The 25,142-nt window shown below is 40.1% G+C and overlaps 1 protein-coding gene across 1 annotated transcript in view; it reads right to left on the bottom strand.

Annotated features, from left to right (window-relative positions):
* Window positions 1–551: 551 nt before the first annotated feature.
* The window catches only part of LOC124798985 (FERM domain-containing protein 5), an 85,506-nt gene continuing 60,915 nt past the window's right edge, over window positions 552–25,142 (bottom strand). The window contains exons 9-11 of the mRNA XM_047262522.1: window positions 21,228–21,413; window positions 12,464–12,676; window positions 552–2,167 (exon numbers count right to left, since the gene is read on the bottom strand). Coding sequence (XP_047118478.1) covers window positions 1,743–2,167; window positions 12,464–12,676; window positions 21,228–21,413 — 824 coding nt within the window. The 3' untranslated portion in view covers window positions 552–1,742. The remainder of the gene's footprint in view (window positions 2,168–12,463; window positions 12,677–21,227; window positions 21,414–25,142) is intronic.

The raw sequence follows: 25,142 nt of genomic DNA, 5'->3' as shown, positions 1-25,142 counted from the left end.
CAGTTAAAATCATGCCAAAGTTTTCGCCCTGTTCCATAAACATATATGTGTAATTGCCTCAACAGTAAACACTGAAATCTCTGGAGAACACTCGGGAATAATAGATATGTTACAAATTATGACAATATGAAACATGCAGACACCTTAATGTAGATCACTTGAATTTTTCCAGTTGTCTGGCAAGTACTCAAATTGTTTTGGGAATTTTTCCTCTTAATTGTCTGTATTGTTATTCCACTTCTTTGTGGGATTCTAGAACATTTTTTGTACACGAATGTCTTCTTTCAAAGCTAAATACTTATCTGTGAGAAGTATGGTATCTGTCAATATGCCATTGGTATCCACCTCATAGTGATCTATCTTATGAGGGCATATGGCACTCAGGACAGTCATTACAAGCTATACTATATTCTAAAAGTGATCATGTATGTTCATTTTGTATGTTCTTCTTTAGAAGAGTTAAGAATATGATACAGCATTAACAAGAGAACACAAACTAGAAGTACTTTATTAAAACACATTAGTTAGACAGGAAATGAAATGTAAACTGATTGACCTTCATTCCAAATTTGTATTATTTATTGCTGCACTCAGTTCCATAAACAGCAGAAAGCACCTGAATGAAAGAAGAGTGGAAGAGGTGGAGGCTATACTGTCATTGTCTACTTATTAAAAATAAAGGAATGTAACTCTACATTTATAATAATACAATAAAATGCTTATGGAATGTATACATTAAAACATTTCCTTACATTTCTTTCTTAAAGAACACAGAATGTGCCATGAAATCATCTTCATTGAGTACCTTGTTTGAACACAGATTAAATAAATAAATAAAATTTCATTACATTAGACTTTTAAAACTTAAAACATCCTTTTCGCGCAGTACATTTTGTACTTTCAATTCTGGATCACAGTTAGATACATTAAAAGTCCATTATTTATAACAGTGATAATGTGGAATGTGCACCTCATCAAATATCATGATGATAACATAGATTTTTGTTGATTATTCAGTAAAACAATGAAACAGTTGTGTCATTCAATCTGAAACAAGCCTTCTGGCTGTGTTATTTAAAAACAAAATCTTGCATCTCTGTTACACAGTTATACCAACCATTTTTAAAAACTATTAAAAATAACAAAGATTTCATTTATAATTGACAATGTGATATATGTGAAAGCACAATCTTTTATATCCATAAATTTCATACAGAGCAACAGCAGCATTTCTTAGGCCACATTTTTATTGGCCCCATCAGTACTTGTTCCTATTAATGCTGTATGGTAACAAAATATGTAAATAGGTATTACTCTGATGAAAGATACCACAAAAATTTGGGGCAAGAAGAAATGGAATAACCACTGCCAACAGTGGTTGCAGGCACTTTGAGGAGTAACGGAAGGCGCACAGGGAGAATTTAAATCAACGTTTTTAAAAAACTGTTCATTAGTTATTTTGAAGTCCCATAAAAGCTGTGAAGGAGGACATTTATTAATATGTAAAAAAGTTCCCAAATGTTTCAGAAAGTCTTGCACTAGAAACCAGTTACGTTTACTTACAGAGTGGACAGTATGTATCCCTGCAGATTTCCCTTCGCTGTTAGTCTCACAGAAAAAGCATTTCCAAAGAAAACATACATGCATGTTACAGCTGTCTGGTACAGTCATTATTGCACCACTACTGTAGGTGTGGGTCAAAGTCCCTAGGCACAGGTAACAATAAAAGTTTCACTGTTATTCTACGATAACCAGCCTACAAAGTGCCTCCGTAAGTATTCCTTCATAGGTTCATAATAATCATGCCGCAGTACTACCATTTCTGGCCATCGCCGCAGAGTGCTAAATGTTTCACAGTCCAGCTCGAGTATAAACACAGTACCAATAACTAGTGATGCCACAACAACTAGAAATGATGGCACAAACACACGAAAAATGTTGAACCGACGATTAGTGCCACCCGAATGTTGCGCCGATACAAGTCCCACCTGTGAAGAGGTAGGAGGTGCTTGTATAGGTGGAGGTTGTGTCCTGGTGGGTGTTGTACCCAGGTGTGTCTGCTTGAGACCGAGCTCCATTAGTTGCGACTCCGATGACGAGTGCTCAAACGAGTCGCGGAAGTAATAGTCATCAAAACCATGCTGCACATTTTCTCCATCCTTCAGACCTGCACAGCATATATTAAAGAATGTCAGTGACCTCATTGAAAACAAATAATAATGGAACACTTGTTTATCTACAATAATGTATCACATTCAGAAAAATTTATTACACACACCAATAGCAGCATAAGTTGGATAAAAGAAAAAGGAAACGCTGACAATATTTTTACAGCCACACAAATGTAAAAGTATTATATATTTGAACACTTGTATGATAACAATAGATCATTCTGGTTGTTATCAAATAAGAAAGGTGTCGCATAGGAGATGTAGAAATAACAACTCAGACAAAATATTGTCAAAAAGTTAGTCCAAATTATCATATCTTGACATGCAAGAGGGTCCAAATTATTATATCTTGGCATGCATGCATCAATGAAACACAGATCACAAACTAAAGCAGTGAACTATGAACATGCAGTAGCTCCAAATTGACTCGTCGATAAAGTGTTACTAATTTCATAAACACCAGATCTAGCAAAACTGAAACAGATTCCACATCATGGAACATTGTTTTGCAACCCGAGAACAAAGAAAGTCAAACTAGTTGTTGGTGATGGACCTAAACCCTGGCCTTTCACGACTATAAAAAGAATTGTTGGCATTGAGACACATGTTCCCTGAGCATATCTATTACATCTCCCTATGGTATAATTGGATGGATTAAAAAAATCTACTTGACACGTAGTGGCAGGAGAAAACACACATGAAAGTTAAGGTAATGTGCAAGCTTCAGGAGCCAGTGAATCTCTCTTCTGTTCAGATGATATTGTATGTTCTTGCCAATTGACATAGCCTTGTAGTATTGTCCTTAGGTATTTAAATAATGCTAAATACCCCAAAACTTCATTAATGTTGTCATCAGATACTAATGGATTTTTCCTGTTTATATGTGTAGCCAAGCATTTATCCAGATATAAAAAGAATCACGTTCATTATGTTGTTGTGGTCTTCAGTCCAGAGACTGGTTTGATGCAGGTCACCGTCGTACTCTATCCTGTGCAAGCTTCTTCATCTCCAAGTACCCACTGCAACCTACATCCTTCTGAATCTGCTTAGTGTATTCATCACTTGGTCTCCCTCTACAATTTCTACCCTCCATGCTGCCCTCCATTACTAAATTAGTGATCTCTTACGCCTCAGAACATGTCCTACCAACCGGTCCCTTCTTTCAGTCAAGTTGTGCCACAAATTCCTCTTCTCTCCAACTCTATTCAGTACCTCCTCATTAATTATGTGATCTACCCATCTAATACTCAGCATTCGTCTGTAGCACCCCATTTTGAAAGCTTCCTTTCTCTTCTTGTTTGAACTATTTATCGTCCTTGCTTCATTTCCATACACGGCTACACTCCATACAAATACTTTCAGAAAAGACTTCCTAACACTTAAATCTATACTCGATGTTAACGAACTTCTTTTCCTCATTTTATATCCTCTCTACTTTGACCATCATCGATTATTTTGCTTCCCAAATAGCAAAACTCATCTTCTACTAAAAGTGTTTCATTTCCTAACCTAATTCCCTCAGCATCAACCCATTTAATTTGACTACATTCCATTAACCTTGTTTTGCTTTTGTTGGTGTTCATGTTATATCCTCCTTTCAAGACTCTCTCCATTCCGTTCAACTGCTCATTCCATTCAGCTGCTCTTCCAGGTCCTTTGCTGCCTCTGACAGAATTACAATGTAATCGGCAAACCTCAAAGTTTTTATTTCTGCTCCATGGATTTTAATTCGTACTCCAAATTTTTCTTTTGTTTCCTTTACTGCTTGCTCAATATACAGATTGAATAATATCAGGGTTAGACTACAACCCTGTCTCACCCTTCTCAACCACTGCTCCCCTTTCTCGCTCCTTAACACTTATAACTGCCATCTGCTTTCTGTACAAATTGTAAATAGCCTTTTGCTCCCTGTAGTTGACCCCTGCCACCTTCAGAATTTGAAAGAGAGTATTCCAGTCAACATTGTCAAAAGCTTTCTCTAAGTCTACAGATGCTAGAAACGTAGGTTTGCCTTTCCTTAATCAATCTTTTAAGATAAGTCTTAGGGTCAGTATTGCCTTACGTGTTCCAACATTTCTATGGAATCAAAACTGATCATCCCCATGGCTGTTGTCTACCAGTATTTCCTTTAGTCTGTAAAGAATGTGTGTTAGTATTTTGCAGCCGCAACTTATTAAACTGATAGTTCGGTAATTTTCACACCCGTCAACACCTGCTTTCTTTGGGATTGGAATTATTATATTCTTCTTGAAGTCTGACGGTATTTCGTCTGTGTCATACATCTTGCTCACCAGATGGAAGAGTTTTGTCATGGCTGGCTCTCCTGAGGCTATCAGTAGTTCTAATGGAGTGATGTCTACTCCTGGGGCCTTGTTTCAACTTAGATCTTTCAATGCTCTGTCAAATTCTTCACACAGTTTCATATCTCCCATTTCATCTTCATCTATGTCCTCTTCAATTTTCATAATATTGCCCTCCAGTACATCACCCTTCTAGAGACCCTCTATATACTCCTTCCACCTTTCTGCTTTTCCTTCTATGCTTGGGACTGGTTTTCCATCTGAGCTCTTGATATTCATACAAGTGGTTCTCTTTTCTCCAAATGTCTTTTTAATTTTCCTGTAGGCAGTATCTATCTTACCCCTAGTGATACATGCGTCTACATCCTTACATTTATCCTCTAGCCATCCTTGCTTAGTCATTTTGCACTTCCTGTCGATGACATTTTTGAGACGTTTGTATTCCTTTTTGCCTGTTTCATTTACTGCACTTTTATATTTTCTCCTTTCATCAATTAAATTCAAGATTCTTCTGTTACCCCAGGATTTCTACTAGCTCTTGTCTTTTTACGTACTTGATCCTCTGCTGCCTTCACTGTCGTCTCTCAAAGCTACCCATTCTTCTTCCACTGTATTTCTTTGCTCCCTTCTTCTCAGTTGTTCCCTAATGCTCTCTACAACCTCTGGTTCTTTCAGTTTATCCAGGTCCCATTTCCTTAAATTCCCCCCTTTTTGCAGTCTCTTCAGCTTTAATCTACAGGTCATAACCAATAGATTGTGGTCAGAGTCCACATCTGCCACCGAACTTCACTAATTCTCACTATATCTAACTTTAACCTATCCATTTCCCTTTTTAAATTTTCAAACCTATCTAACATTCCATGCTCCAATCTGCAAAACGCCAGTTTTGTTTCTCCTTTTAACGACGTCCTCCTGAGTAGTCACCACCCGGAGATCCAAATGGGGGACTATTTTACATCCAGAATATTTTACCCAAGAGGACGCCATCATCATACAGTAAAGCTGCATGCCCTCAGGAATAATGACGGCTGTAGTTTCCCCTTGCTTTCAGCCATTCACAGTACCAGCACAGCAAGGCTATTTTGGTTAATGTTAACAAGACCAGATAGTCAATCATCCAGACTGTTGCCCCTGCAACTACTGAAAAGGCTGCTGCCCCTCTTCAGGAACCACACGTTTGTCTGGCCTCTCAACAGATACCCCTCCATTGTGGTTGCACCTACTGTACGGCTATCTGTATCACTGAGGCACGCAAGCGTCCCCACCCATGGCAAGGACCATGGTTCATGGGGGGAGGTCATTCGGTATGTAAAATAGAAATTCTGTTTTGTTATTGTGCATTTCATTTGCAGTCATTAACTTCACCACTCATAAAGAAGTGAAAATAGTTTCAAATTACAGAAACAGATATCACTAGTGCTGACTTGTCCCATGATATGTTGTACATGCCTCTTATGCTCAAAAATACTTTTAGATAATCACATTTTGAGAAGATTCTCCATCTTATCATACCTTCAGTTGAAAGTGCTGTCCAACACTGAATGCCATCCTAAAACTCTCCAAATATGAAATCTGTGTGTGCCCAAAAAAAAGCAAGCATCTCAACTCAAATTTCCAAAACCAGTGCATGTTCTTTGATATAATTACTTTTCTTTGTGGTATATCATCAGGATATTGATAATTGTGGGGATCTATTCATTTACATTTCATAAATGTAAATCATAGTGACTTGTGTTATTCTCCAGCTGTTTGCTGTGCAAGAGATTCTTGAGAAATATAAGCAGCAATTTAATGTAAAATATAATAGCAATTTTGTTCTGATCTGGTATATTCCTTTGCTCTGAATTTTCACCATGGTTGATATTTCAGTGTCGCCCATTTGTATGTGTGGTTCTTACACACACATATGGCACCAGGAGTAAAATGGTCAAAGGCGTATTTAAATGAACTGTGGCTTCATATATAGGGTGATTATAATTAAACTTAAACTTTCAAACCACTGTAGAAATAACATCACTGGTCAGAATGATGTCAAATTGCAACGGAATATTATCAGAGAAGGGGGAAAAGTATGGCAGAAGAAAAATAAATAGTTACAAAATGTTGTAATAGTTGGTGCTGTAAGCATCATAATTTAATAGTGGTCGACTACAAATGACAGATGAATCATACAACAATGCCTAAGGTGTATGTTTGACACTAAACAAACTGTACTACTCATTGTGCATGGGTGCACAGGTGTGATACTGTTAGTTACATAAGCCCATCCACAACGGCAAGGCCATATCACATCGAATGGGAAAAATTGGTTTTTAATTGTCCTGAGACCAAAATCAAATCAGATTATTAATTTCCGAGTGACTGGTGCAAAAGATGTTCAATATGCTGCCTACCATTTTCTGCAACAAGTTGAAATCGAGAAATTGCATATTCCTCAACTGGTCAAAGTGTTGCGCAATGTGTGCCTTCAATGCAGCTAAATTTGCAGTTGGAACACTGAACACAGCATCTTTCAGGTAGCCCCACAGCCAGAAGTCAGACAGATTAAGATCAGGTGATTGGGACGGCCAGGCTTTAGGGAAGTGGAGGCTGATAATTCTAGTATTTCTGAAATGGCACTTCAGTAGCTGCTTAACTGGATTTGCAATGTGCGGAGGTGTGCCATCTTGCATAAAAATGATCCCATCCATGCTGTTGGAGAGCTGGAATGACGTGGTTGCGCAGAAGACACTCATAGCTTATCATTGACAGTACAGTAACGACCGGGAGCACCTGTCTCTTTGAAAAAATATGGCCCTATGATAAATTGTGCCATAAACCTGCACCAAGCAGTGACCTTTTCAGGATGAAGTGGTATTGGTTGATTTGCGTGGGAATTTTCCGTTGCCCATATTTGACAATTTTGTGTATCGACACATCCTGTCAGATGGTAGTGGGCTTCGCCTGCCCACAAAATCTTCCATGGCAAGTCGTCCACCTCCATGCGAGCAAGAAATTCTAAAGCAAAGGTCATTGTTGCTGGCAGGGCAACAGGAAGCAACTCGTGCACCTGGGTAATTTTGAGGGGAATGCAAAGAAGAATATTTTGTAGGATTTTACGCACCATGCTCACAGGTATGTCCAATGTTGGGGCAATTATCTGTGCGCTACACATTTGCACACCACCATTTGTCTCCTCCTGCATTGCTGTGGCCGCTGCTTCCACTGACGTTGAATCAGTTCATTTCCTCCCTCTACCAGGTTGCATACCAAAAGAACCCATCATTTCAAATTTCCGAATCATTTTCTCCAGACCCACGGCAGTCATCAGACAAACCACTTTTTCCAAACCCTTCAGTGTGCAGAACGTCTGCAAAATGATCTGTGCTCAGTCATCATTCTTGTAATACAGCTTGACAAGCAGAGTGCGATCCTGCATTGAGACAGTCATGGCTAACGTCGCAGATGCGAAAGGAGGAAAAGTCGTGTACCCGGCGTGTTTATACCAACTTCAATGGGTCGTATGCATGACAGGTGTTTTCATTTACGTATTCTGACACATGCAGTGCCATCTATTGATCAATTTTCACACTATTTTTTTTCTTCTGCCATAAGTTTTCCTCCTCCTCCGATAATATTCCGTTGCAATTTGACATCATTCTGACCAGTGGTGTTGTTTCTACAGTGTTCTAAAAGTTTAACTTTAATTACAATGACCCTGTAGATTACACTGTGAGTAAGTGACAGTGTGCAAAGGGCACTATCAAACAACAGTGCCAGACAATGTTTCGTTGTCATGAATGCAGAGTTTCATTTCATGTTCACTGCTGTGTGACTAGAATTTTATTTCATGTTCAATTCTCTATGACTGTAACAGGAAAACTTCAGACTGTCATAGAAATGGGCAAAAAATGAAAAATACGTAGAGACAAGCTAATCTAAACTTCTGCCATTAATTTTTCCTTTGATACAATTTTACATGGAAATGGTTCCCTTCATACTGCCATCATACCATTAGATACAAATTTTATACAGTTGGTTTGAATTCTTGTAAAGAATAAGATCCATAATTGTAATACATAAAGTGTCTCACTCTGTAACCTGAAAAAATAACAGCTTATGCTTTTGCTGCTAATAAATTAACATTGTGTGTCACCAAGCCTGGTGCAAGTCTTTCAACATAACACTACTTCAGTGACTTGCATTCACTTTCAATGCTTTTATGTTGAAGCAGCTTTTCAGTTAGCCTAACAAGGCTGACTGAATGCCTTAGACATTTTTAACAGAGAAAAATGTGAGGTGGTCCAAAGAAGCAATATTGGAACCTTGGTGTTACCAGCCAAAAACAGTAACCATCAGGCCAGATGGTCAGTTTGCTTATGCTGATGTGACTTTAACTTTCACTGTTGTAACATTAGAAGACTAGAAGAGCTGTGCATCTCACCAAAAAATGCAGAATGATATAGCTTGGTGAAACGAGGAAATTATTTGAGTTTTTGATTAGTAGAAAATATTTTGTTTGTCTGGTGACCAACAGTTTCTTATTTACTCTACAAATTTTCCAGAGTATATTTTGTCACAACTACATGAAACTACAGATCCACCGACATTGCTGTATTTACTCTAGCTTGGTAGCAGCACTTACATGATGTATGAGATGTTTCAGTGGTAAGAATTTGGAGCTCTGGTACCATCAAAGATAAGTGTCACTGATTTCTAGTATTGTGAATATCTTGTGAAGTGAATGCATCTGACAGTGCTAAACAAAAATGAACCTAGACATCACAAATACCTTTACATCAGTGATTCAAGGAACAGAATGTAGTTTTATCGTTATTTTGTATGCGTAAGCACGCAAAATCCCAAGTCTGTTAAACAAATACGTGAGACTTCAATGAATGGCACATCTGTGTTGAAGACTACCTTGCTCACAGTGTGTTTATAAAACAAGATCACAATCAACACAACACAACAGCACACTTCAAAACTGTAAAGCTGGACTGCTGCCATTAAGAAGGCCATAGAAGGAATTTCACAGGAGGGTAGGTGATCTTATAGGTATAAGTTAAGGCTTTAGATAATAACCCCTAAACCAAGTTCATTTGGTTACGGTAGATTATTTCATCAGAGAAGCTAATGCTGCTTAATCTACTAACCATGAAGACACAACATGTGATAAGTTTCTCAATGCATTTGCATGAAAAAAAAAATGAACCTGGTTCCTTATTCCCCCCCCCCCCCCCCCCCCCCAAAAAAAAAAATAAATAAATAAATAAATTCATTCATTGGGTTCTGTAGACTGTATTGTGACAGAAAACACACAGGGAAATTGGAGTAGTCAAAGTATACATTCACAATGAGAGCAGATGTTATAATGAACTGCAGTAAACTATTTTTGCTTCCTCAAGTATCCTTGATAACTGTAGTTTATCTACTACTCTTTGTCTGTTGTTTATATTTCTTGGCTACATTTATCAAGAATAATAGTTATCTACATTCTAGAAGAATAACAGCCCTATTCATAATGAATATTGCTACTTATTCCTATTTGGAATCTTTAATCCTTGAAACTATATAATCAAGAAGTTCATAGAGATTGTTCCTACTAAGGTATACTTTTATTTTTCTACTGGATTGGTTAAGATTCCTGACTTCTTACATTGTGTCTGGTGGGAGGTGGTTGTAGACCTTTAGAGCGAAATACAGAACTCCAGTCTGAGTGCTAGACGAAAGATAAAGTCTACATGGATATTATTTTTATGTTTTACATTTTGGTTGTGTTAGCTGCAATTAATCTGAAATTGATGTTTATTGCTGGCAGTAAATACCATTAAAGAGTAAATGTTTTCAGTTGTGAGTGTAAGACCTTTTGTGTGAGGTGTTCACAGCAGCCTATTAATGGGACAGTAATTCCCTAGTCCAGATGCTGCTTGTTTTTGACCAGTGATGCAGAATGACACTATGTTACAAGGAGTCCATTACATGTTCTTGGATGGCAGGTGCAGATGGGTGGAGGAGTTAAGGTGTGGTTGGTGCAGAGTATGTCTATCCTCCATTCTGGTTGTCAGACATGGACAACCAGTACCTGAGCAACAAGTATATGTGCCCTCATTTTCTCATACAGTCCAACATCAGGCCACCGCCACATCTGAATGCTCCATAAATCAGGATACAGTTTGATTAACCAGCCAGCCAAATAGAGACTCACAATCAGGTCTCTTTCAAAATCAATCATGTGACAATAACTCTTATCTCACATGGATATGCAGCATCTACATGACCTTCAAAATGATCACTCAATGTCTGAAACTGTTCATGCCCCTTTTATACCCTACTAGATGTGATAACTATATTAATGCAGTCTGGCGGCCAACTCTGGATGCTTTTTGGAAGGCAGTGTATGCAGTCAGTTAAGAAATACGTCCAGTCATTAACTGATTACAGAGGCAGCTAAAGGGTGATTCCATCAAATTAGCACGAGATTTTAAATCTCCAGTAGATATACTGTTATACCCAAAAGGATTAATATTTTCAGTGACAGAGAGATGTTCGTGTTACACTGAAAATTATTTTTTGTCTGTGAGTGTTGGAAACATTTGCTGTCATTATGGGGAAGATATTACTGAAACTACTGATTTCAAATTGTCATAATATTTGCAACAATGCAATTTCAAAGCTATTCAGTCATTATTCTTATTTGTATCTTATTTGATAATGATCCAGATAATTTTTGCTATTTTGCTGGGTGTTATAATTTTTTTAGACATGAGGATTTTGAAATACTGTTGGCAGTAAGTTTAAACTCTTGATTACAGTATCTTCTAGATTAGATGAAGTTCTCGCTTCACGTCACCTGTATTAAATTTTTATATCCACACAACAGATTTCTCTGGGTACTGGTCTGCCCTCATATCATGCTTTATCTTCTATATATTTCCTTATCATATTAAATGACCAACAGCCTTGCCTTCTTTAATACACCTGTTCTTGTGAAATGACCAAAATTAAGTGAAATCAAGTGTTCCACTGACTATTATTGCTTTCCCTTTGCTTATACACCCAAGGGTGTGTGGGATAGTGGCATAAAGTTTTTGGTCCTGCAGTAAATTCCAAACCTCTCTGCATTGTCTCATGAAAAAGGCATGTGACACTGTTGAAGGTGATCCGTCCGTTGGATGGCATTGTTAAGCTCGGCAGCCTTCTTGAGAGGAGTAGACACAGAACTCTCACACTTCACGAAGGAAGGATGTCATTATGATGGAAGGATGCAAAACCTGTCTAATTCGGCAGCTGAACCTGACATTTATGGTCTCCAGCCAACAAAGGACTCCCAGCCAACAAATCCATATGACTTCTCTTTTTTTTTTTTATTACATTAAATGTGTAAGTAAAGGACATAGTTAGTTTTATGTTTATCTGCTCAATAGCCATTCCTGTTTTTAATCTTTTGATTTTAATGGATTTTAACCATATTATATGTAAGTGGTTGAGTGATTCAGCTTGTGATGGATGTAACATGTTTTAACATAATGTAATCCAAGTAACTCCCTGTTCTTCTGAAGAATATACCCTTAGTGGTACTAAAACCTGAGTCATGTCTAAAATTAAAGAAAAATTTGCACCTGATTGGGGGCTATGTACTTTATAAATTGGAAACTTACTTACAGTTGCTCCTAATGGCCATGTTCAAGATTGTAAAGGACATACGGTACCCTAGAAGGAAACTGCACAGGACTGCTTATTGATTAAGACATTAAATTCACATTTGGAAACAAATCTAACACATCTCTAATAATCGTGATGTGAACAGGATGCCAAAGAAGATGAATGTTCACAAAATTTGAATAAAATGTATTTTTAAGGCATAAAGGGAGATGAAATGGTTGTTAAAACAATATTCAAAAATATTCATTTTACATTCAGGGTCACTGAAAAATTATATATTTATGTAAATAATCAAAATGAACAATGATTTACACTGAGACTTCCATGACTTTGTTGAACTGCACGTACCTAATTTGTGTTGGGAAGGTTCCTTAATGCCGTCAGTTACATTCTTTTCTTCTGTTGCTTTCTGATGTTTTTCAAACCCTTTATCCAGATTTGATTCATAAACAATGTCTCCCTTGGGTGTGGAAGTGCAAGGGACCATGCATTGAGTGGTAGAAGTGCGTGATGGTGAATTCTGGTTTTTTTCATGCTTAATAAATGCATCAATATCCTCAGCTGATAAAAAAATAAAATGAAAATCCAAACCAAATAAAAAATGACAGTAAATTAAAGTTTTACACTGTATAAATAAACTTAAAGAATAGTAATAATAATAAACTGTATCAGAAAACTGATTATACGTAAGCTATAGTAACTGGAGGACCATTTTTCATGCTGGAATCAAAGTAAATAACAAAAAGCACGAAGCACACAGCAAGCTATAAAGAAAGGATGTACTAAAGAAGAGAGATAGTCAATATTTTCCAAGATTTCTTTTTGGCCATGAGGAAATTTCTTATACGAATATTGTGTAGCTTACTTGCAAACCAATAAGGCAGGCTGCACGGCACCAGTATTTGTCACTTTTGCATCAACTGCATAGCAAAATCTATTTGACATTGTCTAATTTTAAGCAAAACAGATAATTCAATAATTATAAAAATTACTAAGGAGTGCAATGTCAATCAAGGTTTCCATTTTATTTTCCTTCAAATGCTACATTAACCCCTATTTCCCTTCCATTTTTGGTGCAGTTATTCAAACTGCATTTTTCTACTATCTACCTCTGTATCGGAACTTCACCCCAAATGACTGTCTTAAGCAAGGATACATTATGTATTAGCAAAGTTCATGATATATCACGTTGTTCTGTTAGTTTGTGATTTCACATCAATCACAGTAACCTAATTTTGGATTTTTATAATTTTTTTTTTTTAAATCAGTGTAGATAATCAGAATGTGGACCAAATTGTGGCACTCTTTGTTTGTGCTCTTTCTGCTAAGTAGCACACAGAACTTGCATTCAGAAGAATGATGGTTCAAATCCGTATCCAGATTTAGGTTTTCCACGATTTCCCTAGTATCCAGATTTAGGTTTTCCACGATTTCCCTAAATCGCTGCAGCCAAATGCTGGGGCAGTTCCTTTGAAAGGGCATGGCCAGTTTCCTTCGCCATCGTTGCAACATTCCAAGTTTGCGCTCTGTCTCTAATGATCTCAACTGTGACAGGATGTTAAATCCTAATAATTGTTTTCTTCCTGCTAACTGACTTTCACAAAGGTTCACTTCTGCTTCATATTTACTAATATTATCCACAAAACAATCTTAACATATTGACTGTTATGAGATCGCCACTGGCAACAGCCGAACCTTATGCCTGATGTCATGTACCTAGCAGCAGCCACAGCAGAGTCTCACACCTGAAGCCCTGGCCTGTTTTGGCAGTGAAACATCCATCACTATGCATGTGGCAGTCAATGTGTTAAACTAGGTTTACACAACGAAATGCTTCTTTTCAACTGGATCATGAGAATTGCTTTCTCCATTCTTACTTCTGAAAATGCAAAACATCTGAAATGTCATACATACCTGTTGTGACTAGCCGATCTTTTAAAGTGCCGCCGCACAGTTACGCGCGTCCTCTACATGCGGCGCTGTCTACCAGCCATGCAGCAGCCGCGCCACCTAAGCGGCCGGCCAGCCAGCGGCTGCTAGACTTGGACTCAGTACTGATTTGAATGTTACTGTGTACACATGTCTTACTTTGTCTACTTGCTATGTGACTTACATGTGTTGTGTCATTTTTGAAATATATGTGTTCAACTTGACGTTATAACAATTGGCGACGAGGTAGTGGATTTTTCCTTTTCATCGTTGAGCCACAGGTTTCCATGGCTACTTTAGAGCAACTATTGCAAGGTCTCCTTGAACAGCAAATGCTTCTCACATTGGCGATTCGCGATTTCATCATGGCATCCAATGCGGGGCATTTCTCGTCTTTGTCTATACCTCCTTTTCGTCCTTACGACGAGACAGTGGAAGACTGGTCTGATTATGAAAAACGTCTTCGACAGCACTTCTTGGCATTTCATGTCACAGACGAACAAACATGTAAGTCTCTGTTCCTTTCATGAATTTCACCACAAATGTATCGGTTGTTGTCGCAATTGGCTCCTTTGGAAGATCCTGTGTCCTTGTCCTTTGGTGACATGTGTTCACTTTGTCTGTATATTTTCAAAAGCATACGCATGTGGTAGCCTCTCGTGTTGCCTTTTATCGCTGTCAAAAACAACCAACTCAATCTTATCGCGCTTGGGCTGCTGTACTTCACGGCCTCAGTAGAAAGTGTCAATTTGTTTCTGAAGTTCACAAAGAATCCGATGCCAATTCCATGGTATGGGATGCTATTATCCGGTCGGCGCCTGACAAAGAAGTTAGGCAACGTGCCCTTTCACTGGTCCGCATTATGCGATGCGGCTTTCCAGAAATTGAAGACTATGCTGAAACAGGCCCCGTGCCTGGCTTCTTATCGACCTGGCCAACATCTCGTTCTTGCCATGGACGCCTCTCAATACGGGGTTGGTGCAGTCCTTGCACACCGTTTTTCTGACGGTTCTGAAAACCCATTGCTTATGCCTCCAAAACGCTCACGGATGCCCAACGAAAATATTCTCAAATTGAAAAAGAAGCTTTGACCATTATTTACGCTCTTCATAAGTTTGGTGTTTTTCTTTATGGATCCAAATTTCATCTTGTTACGGACCACAACCCACTTGTTTCCTTGTTTTATCCATCAACGTCGCTTCCCGACAAGGCTGCACACCGCCTCCAGCGTTGGGCTCTTTACTTGTCTTGTTTCAATTATGAGATTCATTTCTGGCTGACAGCTCAACATGCGAATGCTGATGCACTGTCTCGCCTTCCCATGGGTCCTGATCTGGCATTCGATTGGGACGAACTTTTGTGTTTCCACCTGGATGTTGCCAAGCAGCGGGTTGTGGACAGGTTCCCCATCACCTGGGACCGGCTGGCGGCTGCTACGGGTTCTGATCGTACCCTCTCCCGGGTTTTATGCTGTATTCAGATGGGTTGGCGAGTTTGTCCGTCGGCTAAGACTTCTGATCCGTTGCAGAACTACTACGCTTTGCACTACCGCCTCACGGCTAGGGATGGTGTTATCCTCCTTTCCACCAACAATGCTTCGCTGCATGTTGCTGTACCTGCGTCTTTGCATGCTTCGGTCTTGTGCCTCCTTCACCAAGGGCACTGGGGTGTGTCTCGCACAAAATCTCTGGCGCGCCGTCATGTGTACTGGCCCGGCATCAACTGAAATCGCACACATGGTCGCTGCCTGCGGCCTTTGTGCATCACAGGCCGCCGCCCAGAAGTCATCTTTGTCACCGTGGCCTTCACCTGAGAAGCCCTGGGAGCGTATTCATGCTGACTTCGCGGGACCTTTTTTAGGTACTTATTGGCTACTCGTAATTGACGCCTACTCTAACTTTCCTTTCATTGTCCATTGCATGTCGCCTACCACCGCGGCAACCACCGATGCTCTAGCTCGCATTTTCTCTTTGGAAGGCCTTCCCTCTACTCTTGTTACTGATAATGGTCTGCAATTTGCCTCTTCCGAATTTGCGGATTTTTGTGCCCGTCACGGTGTCATGCATGTCACGGCCCCTCCGTTCCATCCACAGTCAAACGGTGAGGCTGAACGACTGGTCTGCACATTTAAGCCTCAGATGAGGAAACTCCTGACTGCTTCGGCTGCTGATGAGGCGCTTCTCCAATTTCTGGCTTCTTACCATTTCACCCCCATGGGCAACCACAGCCCGGCTGAGCTCTTACATGGCCAACAGCCCCGCACACTACTTAATCTTCTGCGGCCTTCCACCTCATGGCCGCGGGTGCCTTTGCTTGGCCGGTTCAGCGCCAGCAACCTTGTATGGATACGGGGATATGGCAGGTGGCCAAAATGGAGTCCTGGCCGCATCTTACGACACCGTGGCTGACGCCTGTATGAAATCCAGACGGATACGGGTGTGGCTGTGCGTCATTCGGACCAGCTTCGGCCTCGTGTGCTGGCAGCGCCTGTTCCAAATGCTGCTATGCCACCTTTGGCTCTGCCTGACGCTCGGGATCTTGGCATCTCTCATTACTCACAACGCAGCCCTCTCACCATCATCTCGGTGCCAGTACAAGAACAGATGCCACAAGAAGACGTGCCCATGCAGGAACCGGATGAACATCATCTGTCGGAGCAACTCTACTCGCCTCCTTCTCTTATGGATGCTGACACATCGCCCAAGTCTCCTGTTATAACAACTGGACTTGCCACAACGGGCAGATTGGTGGAAGGGGCCCCAGCAGATTCGACCACTACGTCTCCTGTCATCTCGACCCGTTATCATCGGGGACACTTCCGTCCATACGAGAAGCCTCCTCCTCGAGACTTTATGGCCAGTCGAACAACACCTATGGACGTTAGCAATCTACAGGCCACCTCCATCAAGACCAGTGCAAAACATTCAAAGGGGGAAAAGTGTTGTGACTCGCCGATCTTTTAAAGTGCCGCTACACAGTTACGCGCATCCTTTACATGCAGTGCTGTCTGCCAGCCATGCAGTAGCCGCGCCACCTAAGTGGCCAGCCAGCCAGCGGCCGCTGGACTTGGACTCAGTACTGATTTGAATGTTACCATGTACACATGTCTTACTTTGTCTACTTGCTCTGTGACTTAATGTTTTGTGTCGTTTTTGAAATATATGTGTTCAACTTAACCTTTAACAATATTCTTAAGCATAGTCACCTGCCCTAGTTAATTTCAAAACTTATCTCCTTTATTCAAAGCTAAAATGAAATAAATATGACAGCAACTAAACCTTTCCCCAGATAAACAGAGAGCTTGCTTAGCTTAATTATTTGCTTGTTTGCCATTTAGGTTATAACTGCAGTGCCTAATTAGAACCATTTGGAGGAATTGGCACTACAAATACTTTCAGCAAATCAAAAGGTCAGCATAATCAAAAGCAGACTCCTAGCTAATTCTAAACCATTCAAAATGATCAGCAAGATTTGCACACTTGGAGAACATACACCAGGATCATATTAATAGTAAAAATGGAAAAAAACCTTACAAAACATCAAATGACTAACAGACACAGAGTCCTTAATTTGAGAAAAGAAATAAAAGGGCATAGTCAAGCAGACAAGCCAGTTTAGATTCTCAGTCAGTGGACTGACAGCTTAAGACAAGGAGGGAAGATATGTGTTCATAGTTTTGACAAGTGGAATTTAAAACCATTCTTTAATTAATTGGACAGCCCACAGATGTACTGCCAGTTCATAGTTTCCAATGAGCACAATATTTTGGTGATCAGACATGCCGCCATCATCAGGTGCACTGATGAACTGAGTTCTTGAGGGCTCGTGGCCAACTAGTATCTCCTGCCACCATGAACTTCTCTTTCTGTGGCCGTGCATCGGCAGCAGCAGTCACGGAGATGCTTGCGTCAGCATCTGCGATGGTATTAATGTAAGCTCTCTGTCTGCTGTGGTCACTAGATCATTTTGTTTGCTGAGAATCTTCTTAATTAAACTTAGTTCTTTTTCCCAAGCCTTGCTAAGATTATAGCCACAATCTTGGTTGCTGAGATCATCCCTGGTATGAATTTCTATGGCTTCTCTAATGGTGCTGTCCCAGTATTTGGAAGTGTATGCCAAGATCATGGTATGTTCTTACTTCATCGTGTGGTTCTCAGACAAACAGTGCTCTGTGACTGCTGCCTTGTTGGGATACATCAGCCAAGTGTGTCTCTGGTGTTCTCAGTGACAATCTTCAACAGTGCACACTGTCTGTTCCCAAAATATATCTTCCCACTTTGACATGGAATCTGGTATATGCTGGCATTGTGCAAACCGAGATCATCTTTGACATTTCCCAATAATGCTTGTGTTTTATTGGCAAGGCAAAAGACAGTTTTTACTTAGTACTTCTCCAACATATGTCAGATTTTTCCCGATAGTACACCAGTGTATTTTATAAAGGCAGTGGCTCCATCTTCCGTCATAGCTTCTTGCATCTCCAAAGGTTCTACTGTTGTGGTGGGGCTCTAGAGTGTGCCTAATCTGCCATTCTGGGTACCCATTTTTTTGGAATACAGTTCTTAGGTGTTCCAGCCCCTTGGGCAGACTCTTTGCATCTGAAATGATGCACTGGTGTTTTAAGTACTCTATTCTTCTGCGAAGGGTGGTGGCAAGTCTCTGCAAGCAAATGAAGGTCAATGAGCACTTTCTTCCAATACACACTGTGGCCGCAGGGTGCCATCAGCTCTTCTCATGACCTTGACGTCCAGAAATGGTAATCTTCCTTCTGCTTCAGTCTCCATAGTGAATTCGATGTTGGATTTATATGCAAGGAAGTCAAGGAGTTTGTCCCTTCCATGGGGCCAGATGATGATCTTGTCATCTATGTAAAGGAAAAAATACATGGGTTTTCATTTGGATGACGCCAGGACTTCATCCTTGAACCACTCCATATACAAATTCATGACCATGGGTGAGAGTAGACTGCCCATTGCAACTTCTTTCATTTGTTCATAGTATTCTCCATTAAACAGAAAATACATAGAAGTCAGGAAGTGTGTATAAAGGTTGGTGGTGTTCTCATCAAATTTCTGACCAATACACTAGTAACTCTCTTAGAGGTACCATGGTGAATAATGAAATGATGTCAAAACTCACCAGGATATCTGAGACTTTCACCCTGAGGTTGTCGAAGTGTTTTACGAAATCCACGGAGTTGTGGATTTGATGAGTGCATTTACCCACATAAAGGCTTAGTATTGCACTCATTATATCCACAATTCTATGGAGTTTGTAAAATGCCTCAACAAATTCAGAATGAAAGTCTCAGATATCCTGATTAGCTGTGATGTCATTCATTATTTACTAGGGTACCTATAAGAGAGTCACTAGAGCTTATTGGTCATAATTTGATGAGAGTACTTTCTGTTTAATGAAGAATACTCTGGACAAACAGAAGGAGTCACAACGAGCAGCCCATTCTCTCCTGTGGTTGTGAATTTGTATGTGGAGTACTTCAAGAATGAAGCCCTGGCATCATCCAAATGAAAACCCATGTGTTTTTTTCATTATGTGGATAAGATGTTCATCATTTGGCCCCATGGAAGGGACAAACTCCTTGACTTCCTTACACATATGAACTCCACACATCCCAACATCAAATTCACTATGGAGACCAAAGTAGAATGAAGATTACCATTCCTGAATGTCGTGGTCAAGAAAAGAGCTTATGGCACCTTGAGCCATAGTGAGTATTGGAAGAAAATGCAGACTGGCCTCCATTTGCATACACCCTTCACAGAGGAATGGGGTACTAAAAATAACAGTGCACAAAGACTCTGCCCCAGAAGGTGGATCTCCTCAGAACATATTCTGAAAAAATGGGTACCCAGAATGACAGATTAGGCACGCTCTCCACCCCACTACAACAGTGTAGCCTGTGGTGATGGAAGAAGCCATGGAGGAGGAGGCAGCCACTGCCTTTTACTGTACAGTGGTGTACTATTGGTAAAAATCTGATGCATATTGGAGAAGCACCGAGTAAAAACTGTCTTTTGTTCACTCAATATAAGCATTATTGGGAAATGTCAAAGACGATCTCAGTTTGCGGATGGCCAGCGAATACCAGATTCAATGTCAATGTGGGAGAACATATACTGGGGACACACAGGTCTCACCATCGAAGACCATTGCAGAGAACATCAGAGGCACACTCATCTAATGTATCCCAACAAGTCAGCAGTCGCAGAGGACTGTTTGTCCAAGACTCGCACAACGGAGTACAAATGTACCAGTATCTTGGCACAGACTTCCAAATACTGGGACAGTATCATTAGGCAGGCCATAGAAATTCATACCAGGGATGACCTCATCAACTGAGATTGTGGATATAATCTTAGAAATGCTTGAGAAGCACCACTGAGTTTAATAAAGACAACTCTCATCAAACAAAACAATATTGTGACCAAGGAGGACAGAGAACTGAGATTAATGCCATCACAGTCACTGACACTAGCACCTCTGCCACGACAGCCAACACTGATGCTTGGCTGCAGGCGTGGACTGCAGCCAAAGCTGATGCGTGACCGCAGGCATGGACTGCAGACGGAGTGGTTCACAGGGGCAGGGGTACTAGTTGGCCACACTCAGAAGCTCAGATTATGAGCGCACCTAATATTGGCAACGTGTCTGATTGCTGGAATATTGTGCTCACTATGAACTGGCAGTACACCTGTGGACTATTTGATCAACAAATACGCTATGAGAAACTGAAGAATCACACTCTTTAATTTTGTTACTTGCTTGTTAATCAGTCTTGCTGTCACTTTTTTTTTTTTTCTTCAGCAACCAGTAAACAGAAGTTACATCTGTCTTAAAACTGTTAATACTCATTTTGTATATGAATTAGTGGGACTATATCAGTGACATAAATGACTGATGCAAACGAGCTGTGGGTTCTGGGAATATCAATGACAATTACAAGTGTTCATAAGGTCTAAACAGCATGATATCTGCCTATGAAGTAATACTGGATCAGTTTTCAATTAATAGAGGCTAAGTATGTATCGAGACAGTTCTGGAAAAGAAAAGAAATTGTAAAACATAACACAAATTTATAAGAGTGATGCTTCTGTAAATTTCACTTACGTGGTGCAATATAAAAAAGACACCATAATCTTTAATGAAAATTAAATCTAAACACCTTGTAACCGATGCTTCCCTGTTATTTCTTGATCTTCAGCAACAGTCTCGAGAAGTGGCAGTGCAGAGTCTGTGCAGTAAGGTGATGAAAGTGGAACATCAGATCCACACAAAATATTTCCGCTGGCATCCAGTCGTGCATCTGAGGTTGGTGCAGAATGATTGGCTCTTGGGAGACTTCCATACCCTATAAAAACACAAGTTGTCATTATCAGCATACATTTATTTCTGTAGTCTTCTCTTTTCACTTGCATATCACTGAAATAAAGACTATAGCATGTAATTAAAAGCAAATGTATCTGCCCTTATAAAATTACCATAATTATTTGATGTTCTCATATAACCTTTTCAAAGTATTATATATAAATCTTAATTCCTAATTTCCCTTGAACAAGCTAAAATCAAAGATTATCATCACTGTTTGTATTTCCTCCACCACTGTTTCCAGTTATTCCTCTTAGTCAGAATTTGGTATATACTGTTTCATTTCATTTGCCACATTCTCATTTTTTTCCTGCCTATTTTTTGTAATATATTCTAAAGAAACTAACTTCCCCTAAGATTGAAAACCATCTTACTGATATCAGCACCATGCTTCCCCATGATACACTTTAAACCAATTGGCAGTTTACTTATGTTCCACCTATCGACTGCATTGGGAAATGGTTTATGATCTGTAATGGAAAACAAATGCTAGATGCTACAGTCAAGCAAAGGTTTCCACAGATCTCAAATTGGTTTGGTTCGAACAATCCAGCACTTTATTAGGCAAGATCCTATTGGAAGTGGTATACCCTCACTTTTGTCCAACATTTGTTGGACTTTCCAGTTATAGGGGGAACTACAGTTCAATGTGAACTCTGAGCCACTGCCCAACTTGGCACATATGCAATTCATGAAATAGACATGACAGTCCACACTGAATGGATATATATATTTGCTGAATCGTAACAGATCAGTAAAGCCAATACGAAAATGTAGCAGATGTGCTTACGGGACAAATAATTCACTGCCCACATTGTACATCTCACTTAAGAATAAGAGAGACTTTGAGGCATCTAGATACCCATTTTTCCCTCACTCCCTACATAATGGAATAAGACAAAGTATTGTTAAGTACAAAGTACCTTTATCACGCACTTTACAGTACCTTATAGGATATATATCTGCATCTACATCCATACTCTGCAAGCCACCCGATGGTGTGTGGCGGAGGGTACCTTGAGTACCTCTATCGGTTCTCCCTTCTATTCCAGTCTCGTATTGTTCGTGGAAAGAACGATTGTTGGTATGCCTCTGTGTGGGCTCTAATCTCTCTGATTTTATCCTCAAGGTCTCTTCGCGAGATATACGTAGGAGGGAGCAATATACTGCTTGACTCTTCGGTGAAGGTATGTTCTCGAAACTTCAACAAAAGCCCGTACCGAGCTACTGAGCGTCTCTCCTGCAGAGTCTTCCACTGGAGTTTATCTATCAACTCCGTAACGCTTTTGTGATTACTAAATGATCCTGTAATGAAGTGTGCTGCTCTCCGATGGATCTTCTCTATCTCTTCTATCAACCCTATCTGGTACGGATCCGACACTGCTGAGTAGTATTCAAGCAGCAGGCGAAAAAGCGTACTGTAACCTACTTCCTTTGTTTTCAGATTGCATTTCCTTAGGATTCTTCCAATGAATATCAGTCTTGCTTCTGCTTTACCGACGATCAACTTTATATGATCATTCCATTTTAAATCACTCCTAATGCGTACTCCCAGACAATTTATGGCATTAACTGCTTCCAGTTGCTGACCTACTATATTGTAGCTAAATGATAAGGGATCTTTCTTTCTATGTATTCGCAGCACATTACGCTTGTCTACATTGAGATTCAATTGCCATTCCCTGCACCATTGCATTTCAGTACAATTTTCCATTGTTACAACCTCTCGATATACCACAGCATCATCCACAAAAAGCCTCAGTGAACTTCTGATGTCATCCACAAGGTCATTTATGTATATTGTGAATAGCAACGGTCCTACGACACTCCCTTGCGGCACACCTGAAATCACTCTTACTTCGGAAGACTTCCCTCCATTGAGAATGACATGCTGCATTCTGTTATCTAGGAACTCTTCAATCCAATCACACAATTGGTCTGATAGTCCATATGCTCTTACTTTGTTCATTAAACGACTGTGGGGACTGTATTGAACGCCTTGTGGAAGTCAAGAAACACGGCATCTACCTGTGAACCCGTGTCTATGGCCCTCTGAGTCTTGTGGACGAATAGCGCGAGCTGGGTTTCACACGACCGTCTTTTTCAAAACCCATGTTGATTCCTACAGAGTAGATTTCTAGTCTCCAGAAAAGTCATTATACTCTAACATAATACATGTTCCAAAATTCTACAACTGATCGACGTTAGAGATATAGGTCTATAGTTCTGCACAACTGTTCGATGTCCCTTCTTGAAAACGGGGATGACCTGTGCCCTTTTCCAATCCTTTGGAATGCTATGCTCTTCTAGAGACCTACGGTACATCGCTGCAAGAAGGGGGGCAAGTTACTTCGCGTACTCTGTGTAAAATCGAACTGGTATCCCATCAGGTCCTGCGGCCTTTCCTCTTTTGAGTGATTTTAATTGTTTCTCTATCCCTCTGTCGTCTGTTTCGATATCTACCATTTTGTCATCTGTGCGACAATCTAGAGAAGAAACTACAGTGCAGTCTTCCTCTGTGAAACAGCTTTGGAAAAAGACATATAGTATTTCGGCCTTTAGTCTGTCATCCTCTGTTTCAGTACCATTTTGGTCACAAAGTGTCTGGACATTTTGTTTTGATCCACCTACCGCTTTTACATAAGACCAAAATTTCTTAGGATTTTCTGCCAAGTCAGTACATAGCACTTTACTTTCGAATTCATTGAACACCTCTCGCATAGCCCTCCTCACACCACATTTCGCTTCACGTAATTTTTGTTTGTCTGCAAGGCTTTGGCTATGTTTATGTTTTCTGTGAAGTTCCCTTTGCTTCAGCAGCAGTTTTCTAACTCGGTCATTGTACAACGGTGGCTCTTTTCCATCTCTTACGATCTTGCTTGGCACATACCCATCTAATGCATATTGTATGGTGGTTTTGAACTTTGTCCACTGATCCTCAACACTATCTGTACTTGAGACAAAACTTTTGTGTTGAGCCGTCAGGTACTCTGAAATCTGCTTTTTGTCACTTTTGCTAAACAGAAAAATCTTCCTACCTTTTTTAATATTTCTATTTACGGCTCAAATCATCGATGCAGTAACCGCTTTATGATCGCTGATTCCCTGTTCTGCGTTAACTGTTTGGGTCTGTTTGTCACCAGAAGGTCTAATATGTTATCGCCACGAGTCGGTTCTCTGTTTAACTGCTCAAGGTAGTTTTTAGATAAAGCACTTTAAAAAATTTCACTGGATTCTTTGTCCGTGCCACCTGTTATGAACGTTTGAGTCTCCCAGTCTATATCTGGCAAATTAAAATCTCCACCCAGAACTATAACATGGTGGGGAAATCTACTCGAAATATTTTCCAAATTATCCTTCAGGTGCTCAGCCACAACAGCTGCTGAGCCAGGGGGCCTATAGAGACATCCAATTACCATGTCTGAGCCTGCTTTAACCGTGACCTTCACCCAAATTATTTCACATTTCGGATCTTCGTCAATTTCCTTTGATACTATTGCACTTTTTATCGCTATAAACACGCCTCCCCCTTCACTGCCCAGCCTGTCTCTGCGGTATACATTCCAATCTGAGTTTAGGATTTCATTACTGTTTACGTCTGGTTTCAGGCAACTTTCTGTCCCTAGTACTATGTGGGCATTGTGACCGTGAAGTTAACAGCATTATGATGAAAAAATGGGATTTTTTACAAAGACCTCTGTTTTGGTGAAGT

This window comes from Schistocerca piceifrons, chromosome 5 (genome assembly GCF_021461385.2).
Source record: "Schistocerca piceifrons isolate TAMUIC-IGC-003096 chromosome 5, iqSchPice1.1, whole genome shotgun sequence".
NCBI classification, from domain to species: Eukaryota; Metazoa; Arthropoda; class Insecta; order Orthoptera; family Acrididae; genus Schistocerca; species Schistocerca piceifrons.
The sequence above is the reverse complement of the archived record's forward strand: the minus strand, read 5'-3'. Positions and strand labels throughout refer to the sequence as shown.